A 16,782-nucleotide genomic window follows, 5' to 3' on the forward strand; every position below is an offset into this window, starting at 1 on the left:
CCAAATAAAATTCACAGATAAAAGTGAACTCAATAAAACTTAGATTTACAAAATGTGCCCCCAGAAAGCTGGATTTGGAAAAATAACTGCCACAAAAGAAAACTTATTATGGCAGAACTCTAATCAGCAAATTGAATATAGACAAAAATCTGATCGATGAATCAAATCTTTCTTGCAAACTTATATATAAAAAAATCTAGCCCCTCCATGAAAATCATTTTAGTAAAACAAAAAAATGAAAATGATTAGAAAATGTTTATCTATGCTGAGAGAAAACCAATCAAGGAAATTAAACTGGTCTAATGATGTTTGCTCCAGGAAATACTCCCTTAATGACAATTCATCAGTATTAGTAAAACTCTGGTTAAATATGTATGGTGATGAACAAAGAACATCCCAGGGTCGGAACGACAGTGTCAAACTACCCACAAGGTCAAAATGGACACCGTCTTCAAATTTAATAGCTATAAAAAGCATGATAATACATTTGTTGAAGATTAGCTTCATAGTCTCCCCCAGGATGCACTAAGCAGTCTCCCAGCAAGGTACTTCAAACATCTCCCAGACACTAAGAGTATAAACATGGCTGAGTATTATTTGCTTCTGAAGGTTGTGAAGGACACCCTTCATCTCGGCTATGCATTTATGGGAAAGGAGAGTTCACACTTAGAATCCAAGTTCTAATTTGCTGGTCTTCTTAAACTACAAGCGCTGCCACTCCTTCCCAATTTCTCAGATTAAACAACACATATTCAGAAAGATTTAGGGGTGAGGATAGGGACTGAGCCAACACAGAAAGAAGCTACTCGAGACACTGTTGGGAGAGACAGCTTGCTCTAACCTTTTCAGATTGGCCATGATCACTGGGCACAATTTTGCTCGACTGTGATTTCTTAGTCTCAGGTTTGGAGCTTCGGGATGGTAGAGGCAGTGGCATCTCTCACAGGTTCAGCAGTGTCTATCCAAGATAGGGCTGCAATCAGAAAGGGACTCTTTCAAACACCATTTACCAGACACTTCGCAGAATGCTCCAAAAACCCCTGAGAATACCCAGTCTCTCTATAGCATCTCTAGAAGAAAATATACTGTTAGGCAGATCTGTGTTTAAATCTTAGTTCTACCACAATTAGCCTTAGGCAAGTGACAAACTCCCTGAGCTTCAGTTATCTCATCTGTAAAATGGAGGTAAGTATACCTACCTCTGTAGGGCACTGTTCCAATTAAACGAGATACTCTATCTAAAAAGCCTAGCACAGCGCCTGTCATCCTCTGTGGGCACTGGAACTGTGGCCTACCTCCTAGTTTAGGCTTGGGAACACTAGGAACAAGTCACATGAGTGTTTTGCATTAAAAACGATCAAGAACATGCAGATCATATAGTATGGAAGCCAGCTGGAAGGGTTAATGTTCTTTAAAAGGCACAGGGTCCTGGCACAGCAATTACAATGATGCTACAGAGAAGATGCAAGAATACACTGCACACACATGTATACATGATAGGCCAGAGTATTCAAAGACTGCATTCAACCAAAAGAAACCATAATCCAGTTCCAGAGACACCTGGTAGGAAAAAAAAAAAAAAAATCAAAAGATGAGATAACAATAGAAGGAACTAACTTATTGAAAATCACTTGACATAAAAATTTAACCATCATTACAGCCCTTGAGAGAGTCCTATCTTTGTCCCATCTTGGTGGGAGACCCCATTCTATGTTCTTTATGGTTCTTTCTTGTGAGTCCTCAATAGTTAGGATACACTTATGTGTCTTACGAGCAAATGCATTACTAGGAGGAATCTGTTTTTGGATATACCAGAGGCCCTTCCCACTCAGATGCAACTGCCCTTCCAACCTCACCCACCTTCAATCTCCAAATTCAAATGCATTTGACAAAGAACAGGCTCCTGGAAGCGAGACCCTACAGGCAATGCAACAAGCTTACCATTCTATACCAAATATTTCCAGCAATGGAGATATTAATGCAAATAAATCATGCATCTTATCCTATAAGTATTCACAAGCACAGCTCTAAACGTAACATAAAAATGTGGCAAATGATTTAATAAAAGTAAATACAAAGTACTACAGAAACACAATGCAAAGTCGATAATCTTGTCAGGGAAAGGGGTGGGAGAAGGCTTCATAGCAGAGGTCATATATAATCTAGACTTAAATGACAAAGAGGTTCCCAAGTAGACTGGGGAGCTTTCCCGGCAAAGAAAGCCTGAGCCCAGGCAGAGACTTGAACACGTCGAGCATGGCAGATGCAGGGACACCCAAGTTGCCTGGAGTGTAGAGTATAAAAAATGTATTAGGGAGGAGTTAGAAAGGGACTGAATGCTAGGCTGGAGGCAGGATGGTAAGAAAGGGAAGCAGAGAAGACCGCAGCTTGAGGGGAAGGTTTAAGAAAGGAGAAAGGCTGATTTTGGATGAAGAAGTATTAAACATTTTGTCAGTCAGGAAAAGTCAGTACAAGTATGTGCCTTCACATTTATTACCTCAGTTGATCCTCACAACAAAACTGTGGGGGTACACAGTACAAATACAATTCTTCCCATTTTAGAGGCCTCGATGTGTTAAGTGACTTACTACACAGGACAAACTACTGAGCAGTATAGGTCACCCAGCTCTTTCCAGGGCTCTTTCTAAAATACCATGAAATCTCTCCAATCATACTCAAAAGCACTCCAAAACAGTCCATGGTCCAAAGCAAAAGGCTGTACTGTGGTAGTGTAAGGAGACAGAATGAGATTTTTTTTTTTTTAAGAAGCAACTGGGTTTCTAAACCAGACAACATCTTTGAGGTTTAATTTTCTCATTTGCAGTAGAAGAATACCACCATTTACTTGCAGAAGCAACATATGACTCCAAAGTAAATTTGTATGTGTGAAACCTAACCCATGGTAGGCCCTCAAAATAAGTGGTGCATCTTACTTTCCCTCTCTTCCCCCAAATCCAAACCTATTTTCCATCTCATCTTTCAAAACTCAGCCTAGCAGCAATAAAGCCAAATTGGGTGCACCCACCCTTAAATGCACTGTATGAAAACCACTTACTCTGCTGTTACTATTCACACCCCGGACAATTTTTTTATGGATGACCAAAGACTCGTGTCCTGAAACTTTTATTTTTCAAGGGGAAAGAAAAAATAGACTGAACTCAACAGGCTAGAAAACTTCCACCTGATGACATCACAGGGTAACTAAACCTCAGAGAGAATAAGGTTATCCAGATGATATTCATACACCACCTTCATTATCCTGGACACTAATCACTTGTTTTGGGGGGCACACACAGTGACTTAAGTAACTAGTTTCTCTGCCATTAGGAAGGGGGAGGGGATTGACTCCACTAAAAACAAGCTTTCATTAAGGGACATTCAGCAGAACATTACTGACTTCTACCACCTACAGAATGGGGCCTTACTTGGACGAGAAAATTAGAATCCTTTCCACTTTCCAGACTTTCCATCTTCCGTACATATACGCTGATAAGTGTGGGAGACTCCATTGCGCATCCCAGGACTGGTGCTAAAACCCAAACAGGGGCAAGTTGGCTCATTTAGAAGCCCCGTTGCTTAGACTCCAAAACTGTAGATCAAGAGAGTCTACAGGAAACAACAGCAACTTCATTTTATATCTAAAAGCAGGTTACAGACAGCAAGACACTGGGGAGAGAATGCAGCACGGTGTCCATGAAAGCAGCACTGGGCTGGGAAGGATGCCTAGGCTCTCTGACTCTGCCCCTGGCTGGCTGGCTGATGCTAGGCAAGTCCCTTTTCCCTCTCTAGGCCTTTGTTTCCCCACCTAAGAAAATGAGGCCATGGAACCAGAGCCTCCTAGCTATTCAAACCATGGTCAACAGATCAGCAACATTAGCATCACCTGGGAGCTTGTTAGCAATTTAAAATCCCAGGCCCCAAGCTAGACCTACCAAATCTGAAAGTGCAAGTTAACATCCCCCAGGTGATTTGTATGCACTTCAAAGTTTAAAAAGCACTGTTCTAGGGTCCTTTGGCCTCTGGCATTCTAGGATCCTAAGTGGACCAAAGCACAGAGAAGTGGGAAAGCCCAGAGCTGCAGCGGTTGGAGTAGGGGATAGAAGAGAGCCAGTGGAGATAAAAGCGGTAACAAAGGAGAGAGCACACGTTTCCGTCCTTTTTCATATCCTCCAACCTGTAATTCAAAGAAGATCCCGCAAGTAGCACTCTCTGACTTAAATACGCCCTGTGGATGAAATTGATCCTCCACACTTCCACTTGTGAAAAGACGTTTTGTAAATGCACTCTGATTCAGGCATGTGTACTGGTCGCTCTATCCGAAAGCTAGGACACGGTCTCATTTCTTTTGCCATCTCACCCTCTAAAACACATTCCCTGCCCAACTTCGCACAAACTGCTGACTGACAGCAGAACAAAACAAAGGTTTCATGGCAGGGATGCCTTGCTTGCCGGCGAGAGAAGACAGCGTGTTCACAAGGGGCTGTAGTGGCGCTCAGGCATCAACCCGCTTGCGACAGGGCCGGACATTCGAGCGGGCAGTATAAGCCCAAAGGCGCCTACCTCACACCGAGATTGAGGGCAGAACATGAAGATCACGGACGCACTCCTAGACCAGGAGAGGCCCGGGAAATGAACGGAGCTCCGTGTTGTAGCGACCTGTGTCCTTCTCAACCTGGCCTGGGCTCGCTCCAATCTGCCCAGTAGCGAATTTTGAAAATTACAGCCCCAGGAGGAAGCGCAGTGGAGATTGGCCAGCAGGGGCCAATCAGCGGGCACCGCTGGGGCGTGTGCTCCCCTAGCACGGAGGGGCGGACCTGGGTATTTTTAAATTGAACTGGGCGGCTAATAGACTTCGCATTGGGGCGTGGTTTCGAGTACAATTGGCTGAACCCGGCAGGGCTGACCAGCCGAGTACTGGGTCAATTTAAAGAGGCGTTTTTATTTAAATAATCCTGATGGAGGATGGGGGCGAGAGCGGCTGCATGATACAGATTAAGACCAATTAAAACATTAACACTAACAACCCTCTGTAGAGTCAGATGTTAACTCCTGCTGGCTTCACAAATCACCTTGTGAGGGAATCAGGGCAGAAATTATTGCCCCTATTTTATGGATAAGCACCCAAAGTGCAGTAGAGCTAATAGTAGCTAACATTAATTTACCACTAGCTCTATGCTAAATGCTATAAATTTTTATTCTTTTAAATCCTGTCCAAAAAGATAGGTACTTTTATTAGTGCCATTTTACAGATAACAAAATTGTAGCTTGCTAACTGCCCAATATCACAAACCTGCATTGTGGCAAAGCAGGTATTACAACTAGATAGTCTCATTCATTTCACTCACTCATTCATTCATTCATCCATTCATTCATCCAACAGTTACTGAGCACCTGCTTTGTTCCAGGAGCTAGAAAAACTACATATGAGCAATTGACAAAAGACTTGAAGAATTAACAGCCCTGCCCTATCCTCTGAAGATGCAAAGAGTAAATGGAGATACCAAGGATAAAATCTAGGACTTGCTGCATACACAGCAGCTAGCTACTCTACCACTAAACTACATCCCTGCCTTTACTATCAGCCCATTCTCCTTTTAGTATCTCACAGCTTCTACATTAAAAGTGGAATATTCACATGATCCCAGGTCCTCTTCTCTTTTCAATCTCCCTAGGTTATCTCATCCAGAGCCACGACTTTAAATATCATCTAAAAGCTGGCCCTGAACTCCAGATTCATAAATCCAAATGACTACAACACATCTCCGCTTGGATGTCTGATAGACACCTCAAACTCAATATGTTCACAATGCTTACCAAAGCTGATCCTTCTTCCAGTATCTCCCATTTCAAAAATTGGTACCACATCAAACTTGTTAATCAAGCCAGAAACCTGGGTATCATCCTCGATTCAAACTCTCTTCCATCACCTTACCTTCCCACATCCAATCCTTCAACAAGTCCTATTGATTCTACCTTAAAATTATACCTTACATCCATCCACTTCTCTCCACCTCCACTGCCACCACAGTCTCTCATCTGGACCACTGTGAAGAGCCTCCAAGCTGCTCTCCCCCTTTCCAATCTTGATCTTCTCTAATGTGAATACAAGATCAATCTTTTTTAAAAAAAAGAAAAATTATATCATCTTTCTCTCATGCTTTAGTGGTTTCCCACAGAACTTAATATCCAAACTCCTCACTGTGATCTACAAAGTCTTGCCTATATCATCAACCTCATCTCATACCACTCTTTCTTGTTCACTACATTCCAGCCATAATGGTCTTCTTTCAGGGCTTTGAATATAATAAAATCCTTCACTTCAGAATCTCTGTACATGATGTTCCCACTGCCTGGAACATTCTTCCCTCCATTCTTTAAATTACTTGTTTTTTTTCTGATGCTTCAACTCTCAGCTTAAATGCCCCCTCTTCAGAGAGGCTTTCTCTGACCATGTTATCTAAAGTAGTATTCTCCTCCCACTCCTTTATACTCTATCTCAGCCCCATACATTCATTTTAGAGTAATTATTGTTATTTGTAATTTTTAACCTATCTCATCATTCACGAATGCAAGGTCCTTACCTAGAGAGTATTATGCCAAGTGAAGTAAGTCCTACAGAGAAAGACAAATACCTTATGATTTCACTTATATGTGGAATCTAAAAAACATAACAAATGAACAAAAAAAACAGAAACAAAAATAAATAAATAAAAAACAGAAACAGACTTATAAATAAAGATGTAGTTCATATATACAATGGAATATTACTCAGCCATCAGAAAAGATGAATACCTACCATTTGCATCAACATGGATGGAACCGGAGGGTATTATGCTAAGTGAAATAAGTCAAGCAGGGAAAGACAATTATCATATGGTTTCACTCATATGTGCAATGTAAGGAATAGCGCAGAGGACCATAGGGGAAGGGAGAGAAAACTGAATGGGAAGAAATCAGAGAGGGAGACAAACCATGAGAGACTCTGGACTCTGGGAAACAAACTGAGGGTTACAGAAGTGAGGTGGGTGGGGGCGTGGGGTAACCAGGTGATGGGTATTAAGGAGGACACGTGTTGTGATGAGCACTGGGTGTTATACGCAACTAATGAATCATTGAACACTACATCAAAAACTAATGATGTACTATATGTTGGGTAATTGAACATAATAATAAATAAATAATAAAGAGAATGAACTGGTAGCTGTGTGTGTGTGGGGGGAATAGATAAAGGGGACTAAGGGGTAAAAACTTCCAGTCACGAGGATGAAAAGTAAAGTGTAAGGAATATAGTCAATAATATTGTAATAACTTTATATGGTGACAGATGGTAACTACACTTATTGTGGTGAGCATTTTGTGATGTATGTAATTATCGAATCACTATGTCATATACCTAAAACTAATATATTTCAACTATATTTTAATTACAATTTTTGAAATTCTAAAAATAAAAAACTAAAATGTATAATAAAAAAATAAAACAAAACAAAAAGAATACAAGACCCATAACTATATGGACCATATCCATTGTGCTCTATCTCCAGTCATTAGCATTAATAATAGTTAATATTTATCAATTGCTTACTATATGTTTGATGCTGTTCTGAGACTCACAATAATACAATGAGGTGTTAATATCCCCATTTTGCAGAAGAGAAACTTGGAGTACAGAGAAGTTTAGTAACTTGCCTGACATCACACAGCTAGCAAGTTATTAGACTGGGATTTAAACCCAAGCAATCTGATTTCAGAGACAAACACATATTCATTACCCTATGCCTGCCTCTTTGATAAATGATTAAAAAATATTTGTTAACTAAGCAATTTAGTATCTTCTTTTAAGGGTAATCACTGTGGTCAAGTGCCCCACTGGGATGCACTAAAGAAGAAATATAGTGTTAACCCAAGTCACTTTAAGTCTTATTTTAATTTTTATTATTCAAGTATAGTTGACATACAATGTGATCTTAGTTTCAGGGGTACAATATAGTGATTTGACAATTCTATACATTACACAATGATCACCATGATAATTGTAGTTACCATTTGTCAACACACAACATGATTATAATATTATTGACCATATTCCCTGTGCTATACTTTCAATTTCCCTGACTTCTTTTATTTTAAAACTGGAAGTTGGTACCTTCACCTACTTTACCCATCCCAACCACCAATTTGTTCTTTATGAGTCTGTTTCTATTTATTGTTTGTTCATTTGTTTTGCTTTTGCGATTCCACATATAAGTGAAATCATATGGTATTTGTCTTTGACTTATTTCACTTAACATTACATCCTCTACATCCATTCATGTTGTCATAAATGGCAAGATCTCATTCTTTTTTACAGCTGAGTAATATTCTGTTATACGCACACAAATACCTTCTTTATTCATCTATCAGTGGACACTTAGGTTGCTTCCATTTCTTGGCTATTGTAAATAATGCAATAAACATAGGGGTGTGTATACATCTCTTCAAGTTAGTGTTTGCGTTTACCTTGTGTAAATACTCAGTAGTGGAATTACTGGATAATATGTCTATTTTTAATTTTTTGAGAAACCTCCATACTATTTTCCACAGTGGTTGCACCAATTTACATTCCCACAAATGGCACACAAGGGTTCCCTTTTCTCCACATTCTTGTCAATACTCGTTCTTATTTTTTTGATACTAGCCATTCTGACCAGTTGCAAAGTGAGATCTCATTGTGGTTTTGATTTTCTTTCCCCTGATGATCAGTGATGTTCAGCATCTTCTCATGTGTCTGTTAGCTATCTGTATGTCTCCATTGGAAAAATGTCTACTCAGGTCCTCTGCCCATTTTTTTCCATTGGATTATTTGTTGTTGTTGTTGTTTTTAAATATTTTATTTATTTATTTGAGAGTGAGACACAGCGAGAGATGGAACACAAGCAGGGGGAGTGGGAGAGGGAGAAGCAGGCTTCCTGCTGAGCAGGGGGCCCGATGTGGGGCTCGATCCCAGGACCCTGGGATCATGACCTGAGCCGAAGGCAGATGCTTAACGACTGAGCCACCCAGGCGCCCCATGGATTATCTGTTTTTTTGGTGTGGGGTTGTATAAGTTCTTTATATATTTTGGATACTGTTTATCAAACATAGCATTTGCAAATATTTTCTCCCATTCAGTAGGTTGCCTTTTCATTTTGTTGATGGTTTCATTCACTGTGTATAATGTTTTCTATTTTGGTTTAGTCCCAATGGTTCATTTTTGCTTTTGTTTCCCTTGCCTGAGAAACATAAATATGTTTCCAAGACTGATGCCCAAGATATTACTGCCTATGCTTTCTTTCAGGAATTCTATGGTTGCAGGTCTCACATTGGGGACTTTAATCTACTTTGAGTTTATTTTTGTATATGGTGTAAGAAAGGGGTCCCATTTCACTCTTTTGCATATAGCGGTCCCATTTTTCCAATGCCATTTATTGAAAAGACTGTCTTTTCCCCATTGTATATTCTTCCCTCCTTTGTCATAGATTAGTTGACCATATAAGCATGGATTTATTTCTGGGCTCTCTATCCTATTCCATTGATCTATGTGTCTATCTTTGTGCCAGGACAATACTGTTTTGACTACTATAGCTTTGCAGTAAAGTTTGAAATCAGGGAGCATGATACCTCCAGCTTTGTTCTTCTTCCTCAAGATTGCTTTGGCTAATCAAAAGGAATGAGATCTTGCCATTTGCAACAACGTGGATGGAAATGGAGGGTGTTATGCTGAGCGAAATAAGTCAATCAGAGAAAGACATGTATCATATGACCTCACTGATATGAGGAATTCTTAATCTCAGGAAACAAACTGAGGGTTGCTAGAGTGGTGGGGGGTGGGAGAGATGGGACGGCTGGATGATAGACATTGGGGAGGGTATGTGCTATGGTGAGCCCTGTGAATTGTGCAAGACTGCTGAATCACAGATCTGTACCTCTGAAACAAATAATACAATATATGTTAAAAAAAAAAAAAAAGAAGAAGAAGAAGATAGCAGGAGGGGAAGAAGGAAGGGAGGGAAATCGGGGGGGAGACGAACCATGAGAGACGATGGACTCTGAAAAACAAACTGAGGGTTCTAGAGGGGTGGGGGTTGGGAGGATGGGTTAGCCTGGTGATGGGTATTAAAGAGGGCACATTCTGCATGGAGCGCTGGGTATTATACACAAACAATGACTCATGGAACACTACATCAAAAACTAATGATGTAATGTATGGTGATTAACATAACAATAAATTTTTTTTTAAAAAAAGATTGCTTTAGCTATTTGGGGTCTTTTGTGGTTCCATACAAATTTTAGGGTTATTCTAGTTCTGTAAAAAAAATGCTGTCAGTGGGGCACCTGGGTGGCTCAGTTGGTTGGGCCTCTGCCTTCCGCTCAGGTCGTGATCCCAGGAAGCCTGCTTCTCCCTCTCCCTCTGCTGCTCCTCCTGCTTGTGCTCTCTCACTCTCTCTGTCAAATAAATAAATAAAATCTTTATTAAAAATGCTGTTGGTATTTTGTTAGGGATTGCAATGAATCTATAGATTGCTTGGGTTAATACGACATTTTAACAATATCTTTTTTGAGAGAGAAAGAGAGCATGAGCAGGGTTAAGGGCAGAGGGAGAGAGAGAATCTCAAGTAGGCTCCAGGCTCAGTGCAGAGCCCGACGCAGGGCTCAATCTCAAGACTCTGAGATCATGACCTGAGCCAAAATCGAGAATCAGATGCTTAACCAATTGAGCTTCCCAGGTGCCCAGACATTTTAACAATATTAATTCTTCCAACCCATGATCATGATATATCTTTCCATTTGTTTGTGTTGTCTTCAATTTTTTTCATCAATGTTTCATAGTTTTCACAGTATAGGTCGTTCACCTCTTTGGTTCAATTTGTTTCTAGGTATTTTATTCTTTTTGGTGTAATTGTAAATGGGATTGTTTTTCTTAATTTCTCTTTCTGCTACTCCATAGTGTATAGAAAGCCACAGATTTCTGTATATTAATTTTGTATACTACAACCTTACTGAATTTATTAGTTCTAATAGTTTTCTGGTGGAGTCTTTAGAGTTTTCTATACATAGTATCATGTCATCTGCAAATAATTAGTTTTACTTCTTTACCAATTTGGGTGATATGTATGTCTTTTCCGTGTCTGATTTCTATAGTTAAGACTTCCAGTGCTGTGGTAAATAAAAGACTGTAAGCCCTTCTTTAGTCAAGAGACTAAAGACTATCTACCAAAACAACAGCAATATAAAAATTACAAAAGAAGCCATTTCATTTTTCCTATTTCTTCCCGCTTTTCAAAAAAAACAGAAGTTATTGAGCAAAAGAACATTTCCAAAAATTTTTTTGTTTTTCTCTCAACCTTCACACCTCCAGTTGACTTAATCTCTCCTTCATGTTCCACTCAGAGAGAACACTGAGAAAAGAGGAAATAGCCCTTTGATTCTACCACTTTCCAATATTTCCCTCCTCCCAGGCAGACAAAATTCTCATAAACTCTCCTTTCTCCTCCCCGCTATATCCCTTGTATTAAAACCCAATAGAAAAGACACTACATCAAAAACTAATGATGTAATGTATGGTGATTAATAACATAAAAAAAAACCGATAGAAAAGATCTGCTATTATCTACTTTACTTTTACATGAAAATATATTCCAGATGGATCCAAGATTTAATTGTGAAAATGAAACCATGGAAATACTAGACAAAATATAAAAGAATACTTTTATAACCTTCAGAAGGAAAAACTTTTCTAAACAGGACAAAAAAATTAAAGATAGCAAAAGCCTCAATAATTTTTAATAGCTAAAAATTGAAAATTTGTTTGGCAAAACAAATTTTTTAAAAAGAAAAAAAGCCAGTGTAGCTATATTAATATCAGATAAAGTAAACTTCAGAGCAAAGTAAATTAGCATAGACACAGAGAAATATTACATAGTGATAAACAGGTCAATCCACAAAGAAGACACAGCAACCTTACTGACGTCCAAAGGATAATGAGGGAATACTATGAGCTCTATACACATAAATTTGACGATTTAATTGAAATGGACAAATTCTTTGGAAATCACAAACTACCACAGTGTACCCAATATGAAATACATCATCTGAATAGCTCCATAGTCTTAAAGAAAGTCAATTTGTAATTTTTTAAAATTCTCAAAAAAAGAAGTCTCTAGGCCAAGATTATTTCACTGGAGAATTAAACTAAATCTTTAAAGAATAATTAACACCAATTCTACACCATCTCTTCCAGAAAATAAAGAGGAGGGAACACTTCCCAACTCATGTGAAAACACTTCTACCGTGATATCAAAACCAAAGACTACAAAAAAAGAAAACCACATACCAATCTCCCCTCATGAAAAGAGATGCAAAATCTTCAGCAAGATATTAGCAAACAGAATTGAGCAATTATAAAAAATATTATATACCATGACCAAGTGGGGTTTATTCCAGGGATGCAAGACTGGTTCAAAAAATCAATCCACATAATCTACCATATTAACAGGCTAAGGAATCCACAAAAATAAGAAAACTATTAGAACTAATAAATGAGCTCAAGGGTGTAAAAATCAACATACAAAACTCAATTGTATTTCTATAGCCTTGCAAGGAACTATCTGAAAATAAAATTAAGAAACCAATTCCATTTATAATGGCATCAAAAGGAATCAAATCCTTAGAAATAAATTTAACAAAAGTACAAGACTTGTACACTGAAAACCACAAAACATCATTAAGAAAAATTAAAGACCTAAATAAATGTAAAGACATCCCATGTTCATCAATTGAAATACTTAGTTAAGATGGCATCCCTCTCAAATTGATCTACAGAATCAACGAAATCTCTATGAAAATCTGTGTAGAAAGAAGTTAACATAGCAGACCTGAGAATGTTATCATCTGAAAATCCTGCAGGCAAGGTTGACCCTTGGCTAGGATCTAGGAACTTAGATTTGGGGAGGATTCCCACCACCCTAACCCATAAAAGTAGCTCACTGTACCTTAATTGTGCAGACAATATGGCTTATGGTGAACATGAGATTTCCTCCTGGGACTTTGGAAGCTGGGTATGTACTAGGCAGAGGGTTGCCTGCACGACCAGCCTCCAGCAAAAATCCCTGGCGTCGAATATCTAACTAGAGTCCCTTGTAAACATCATTTCACACGTCACAACTCTATACTGGGAAAAGTTATGCTAAATGAAAGAAGTCAGTCACAAAAGACCACATACCAAATAATTTCATTTATATTAAATGTCCAAAATAGGCTGATCTATAGAGACAGAAAGAAAATTAGTGATTGCCTAAGGCTGGGTAAGTATAGGGTTAGGGGAGCTGGGGTGTGATGGCTACAGGGTATGAGGTTTCTTTTTTTGGTGATGAAAATGTCCTGAAGTTGATTATGGTGACAGTTCCACAACTCTGTGACTATACTAAGAATCATTGAGTTGTACACTTTAAAGAGGTGAAGTACATGGTATTCAAATTATATTTTAATAAAGCTGTTTTAAAAATAACTAGCTAATAAAAATATATTGGTTCTTTCAAAAAGAAAAAAACCTCTGTTTAAGAGTAGCAAGAAAAGACTCAGTAGAACCAGTTAGGAAGTTACTGCAAATAAGCCAGGCAGTTCGGACCGAGGTGATTCAACCTTCTTGGCCATGGCCAAGCACTTCTATATGGCTCTGGGCATGGCAATTCTTGAACCTAGTGATATCCCTTGCAGGATAAATGAAAATCAGTAACACACAGTCGTTCTCCTCAAGCATTTGGAAAGATAAAGCTCATAATGAAATAGAACAGACACTGCTTTCCTCGAACCTATAAACATCTTTCTTGAAGGAAATGTATCAATAAATAGAAAACACACAGAAAGTGAGGTTTTTAGGGTGGGGAGTGATTCTATAAGGGAGGAATCACCAATTTTCCTTTTAATTTGAGGAATGCCTTGGCAAACGGGCTTCGGTAAAGGGGTGATTGCCTACCTTATGGAAACACGTTTTCCAAGCAGTGGCTACATGGACTCATTACCTCCATTTACCCTCTTGAGAGCCACAGGCACAGGTCTCAGCCTGACACCCCCAGGGGGAAAGGACATGACCAAGCTGAAGACTAGGCTAGTCTTCATCCCATTTTAACGCCCCTAAAACCTGGGGGATCCTTAACAGAGTCGCGGGGGGCGGGAGGGATGCCTACCAATACTATGAGGGAACTCGAAAGGCTTCCCGCTTCCAGATCCCCTTCCTCGCCTCCAAGAGTCTTGGCTTCAAACGTTCATTCACTGACAAAGATACCAACAGAGAAGAGGATTAAAAAAAAGTTTTGTCGCCAGGCGCCTGGGTGGCTCAGTCGCGCGTCAGTCCGTTAAGCGTCTGCCTTGGGCTCAGGTCATGATCCCGGGGTCCTGGGTTCAAGCCCCACATCAGGCTGCTCACCGGGGAGCTTGCTTCGCCCTCTGCCCCTCCCCCCCGTGTCAAATAAGTAAATTTTTAAAAAGAAAGTTGGTCGTCAGTTGATACTATATTTAAGTACTTTTCGTCAGACATTCGAGACAAGTTTGTTGGTTTGACAGGGAAAAAAAAAATGCGATTCATAGCCTAGCTTCCTCAGCTACATCTCCAGCTCTGACACAAAATACGTCGACGTACTTACATGCGGAAGGCGAAAGGCTCTTTTAAATGCCTAGAAAATTAACTTGTACCTCGAACAAACCATCGACGAACTGACACAAACCCTCGGCTTTGTAAAGGGACTCCCCCCGAGTAGTAGGAAACAGAAACAGACAAAACCAAACACGGACGAGGGCCCCAAGAAGTTACTAACCGCTCAGAAGAAGTGCCTCGGAGCAACCGCCTCCGAGCAACCGCCTCCAGAAAAAGCCGACTCAGCAAATGGGTCTCGGAGGCCGCCGTCCGACCCCACCACTGTCACCAGCAGGGGGGGCTAACGGATCAGCGCTTCGTTCAGTCAGCCTCGAAACCAGCAGATGGGGCCAAAAGATCAGAGTAGGTACCCCTTAGGCATTTCTTTTTCTCTGGAAATTTCTCTTCGGACCCTAGAAGAGAGAAAAGGGGTACCACTCTCTGCGCACGTACACGTACACCCCCCTCCAAAATGATGGAAGTGGGCAGTGCCCCGTCTAGCGGGACCACCCCCCCCCCCGCCGTGATCCAGCCCCCGCCCCGCTGATAAAAATCCGGATTAAAAGAGCACCCGTTTCTGGGCGCCTGGGTGGCTCAGATGGTTAAGCGTCTGCCTTCGGCTCAGGTCATGATCCCAGGGTCCTGGGATCGAGCCCCACATCGGGCTCCTGGCTCGGCGAGGAACCTGCTTCTCCCTCTCCCTCTGCCTCTCTCCCTGCTCATGCTCTCTCTCTCTCTCTCTCTCTCTCTCTCTCTCTCTCTCTCTCTCTGTATCTCTGTGTCTCAAATGAATAAATAAAATCTTTAAAAAAAAAAAAAAGAGCACCCGTTTCTGAAGGCCCCGTGAGAATTAAATGAGATGAGGCACGTAGAACAGGGCAAATTTTCAGGCCCCATTCCAGCCCCGCAGACTGAAAAAGTCTTCCATGGAGCCCAACTACCTGTTTTCACAAGTGCTCCAGGTGGTTCTGAGCCACACTTAAGTGTGGGAAGTGTTGCTCTCCGAAGTAGACCGCCCACTGAAATATTACTACGGATTCCAGGACTCTGGGGCTTCTGAACTGTTTGCTGCCTGAATTTCCAAAAACCGTCATTTATTTGTTCCTGGAGCCCAGCCATGTGCCCAGTATTGCGGCGGATACTATGAGAGACAGAGACACCTACCGCCAGGCTTTCAACGCAGGTGATCCACGGATAGGAAAAGTTAATTAACTCTACCAGGCCAGATCTACTAAATGTCAGATGAATTACACAGACAAGAAGCAAATGTTCTAGGAAATCAGAGGAGGGAAATTTCCCAATTATAAGAGGGAGGAGCCTGACCAGAAATGGCCCATGTCAAGCCAAGCCCACCTTTCACAAATAGCTATTAAGTCGTTTTCTACAACAAGGCACTAGAACAGACCTTCGCTGCCTAATTAAGCCTCCGCCTAAAAGGAAACCCCAGCATTATCTAAGAGTCCTCTTTTAACAGCTTCCCTCTGGAATAAAAAATGAGAATATTTATAGCATTTTAAAGTCCTTTATTTTCGCCCTCCACTGCTTCAATCACTCACAGAAAAGGCCAGACAGATATGCACAATACAGACATAACATAAATACTTGACAGAAGTAATTATGCAGCACCACTGCCGAGATGTTCGGAATAGCTATCTGATTTTTCACTTTAGCATGGTTGCATGAAGCTGCTGTAAATGACATTGTGTATTTTCAGGTCTGGAAAATAATTCAGAGAAGAAAAAAAGAAGTGGAGCTCCCATTTGTGTTGGTTCACAATAAATAATGTCTGTTAATCACTGGTATCACCGTGCATTTTCCAAATGGTCATGGTGTCATCCCATAAACTAAATTAGGCAGCCTAATCTGAGACTGGAAGATACTTAGTGAGACTAACAGGCAGACAGTGATTTCATGAAGGCTGATAGTTCAGCTCATTTCAATTTCATTTTGCCATTATTCATAACAATTACATTACAAACGCAGGTCCCATTCTTATTACCCTAATAGCTCTTTCAAACCAAATGTAAACTGAAAGCGTATTTAAAGTGTTGATTTGTACAATTATTCACAAGTTTGTGTGGAAGAGATGTTTGTGTAGAATAAACTAAGTTAGAAAATGGATGGTAACGGTT

The 16,782-nt window shown here is 40.3% G+C and overlaps 1 protein-coding gene across 13 annotated transcripts in view; it reads right to left on the minus strand.

Moving 5' to 3' along the window:
• CCNB3 (cyclin B3) overlaps positions 1-15,868 on the minus strand; it is a 62,014-nt gene extending 46,146 nt beyond the window's left edge. Inside the window, exons 1-4 of one of the 13 annotated variants that reach the window (XM_035725738.1) lie at positions 15,815-15,868; positions 14,832-15,063; positions 14,205-14,289; positions 842-973 (exon numbers count right to left, since the gene is read on the minus strand). In XM_035725738.1, the coding sequence (XP_035581631.1) occupies positions 842-937 (96 nt within the window). In that variant the 5' untranslated portion in view covers positions 938-973; positions 14,205-14,289; positions 14,832-15,063; positions 15,815-15,868. Of the gene's footprint in view, positions 1-841; positions 974-1,199; positions 1,427-1,485; positions 1,523-4,560; positions 5,522-6,581; positions 6,613-10,353; positions 10,416-14,204; positions 14,290-14,656; positions 14,796-14,831; positions 15,064-15,221; positions 15,252-15,814 lie in introns of those variants that run through there. The other 12 variants (XM_027608987.2, XM_027608976.2, XM_027608986.2 and 9 more) reach the window with 12 other exon arrangements.
• Between the last annotated feature and the right edge of the window lie 914 nt (positions 15,869-16,782).

Source organism: Zalophus californianus, chromosome X (genome assembly GCF_009762305.2).
Source record: "Zalophus californianus isolate mZalCal1 chromosome X, mZalCal1.pri.v2, whole genome shotgun sequence".
NCBI lineage: Eukaryota > Metazoa > Chordata > Mammalia > Carnivora > Otariidae > Zalophus > Zalophus californianus.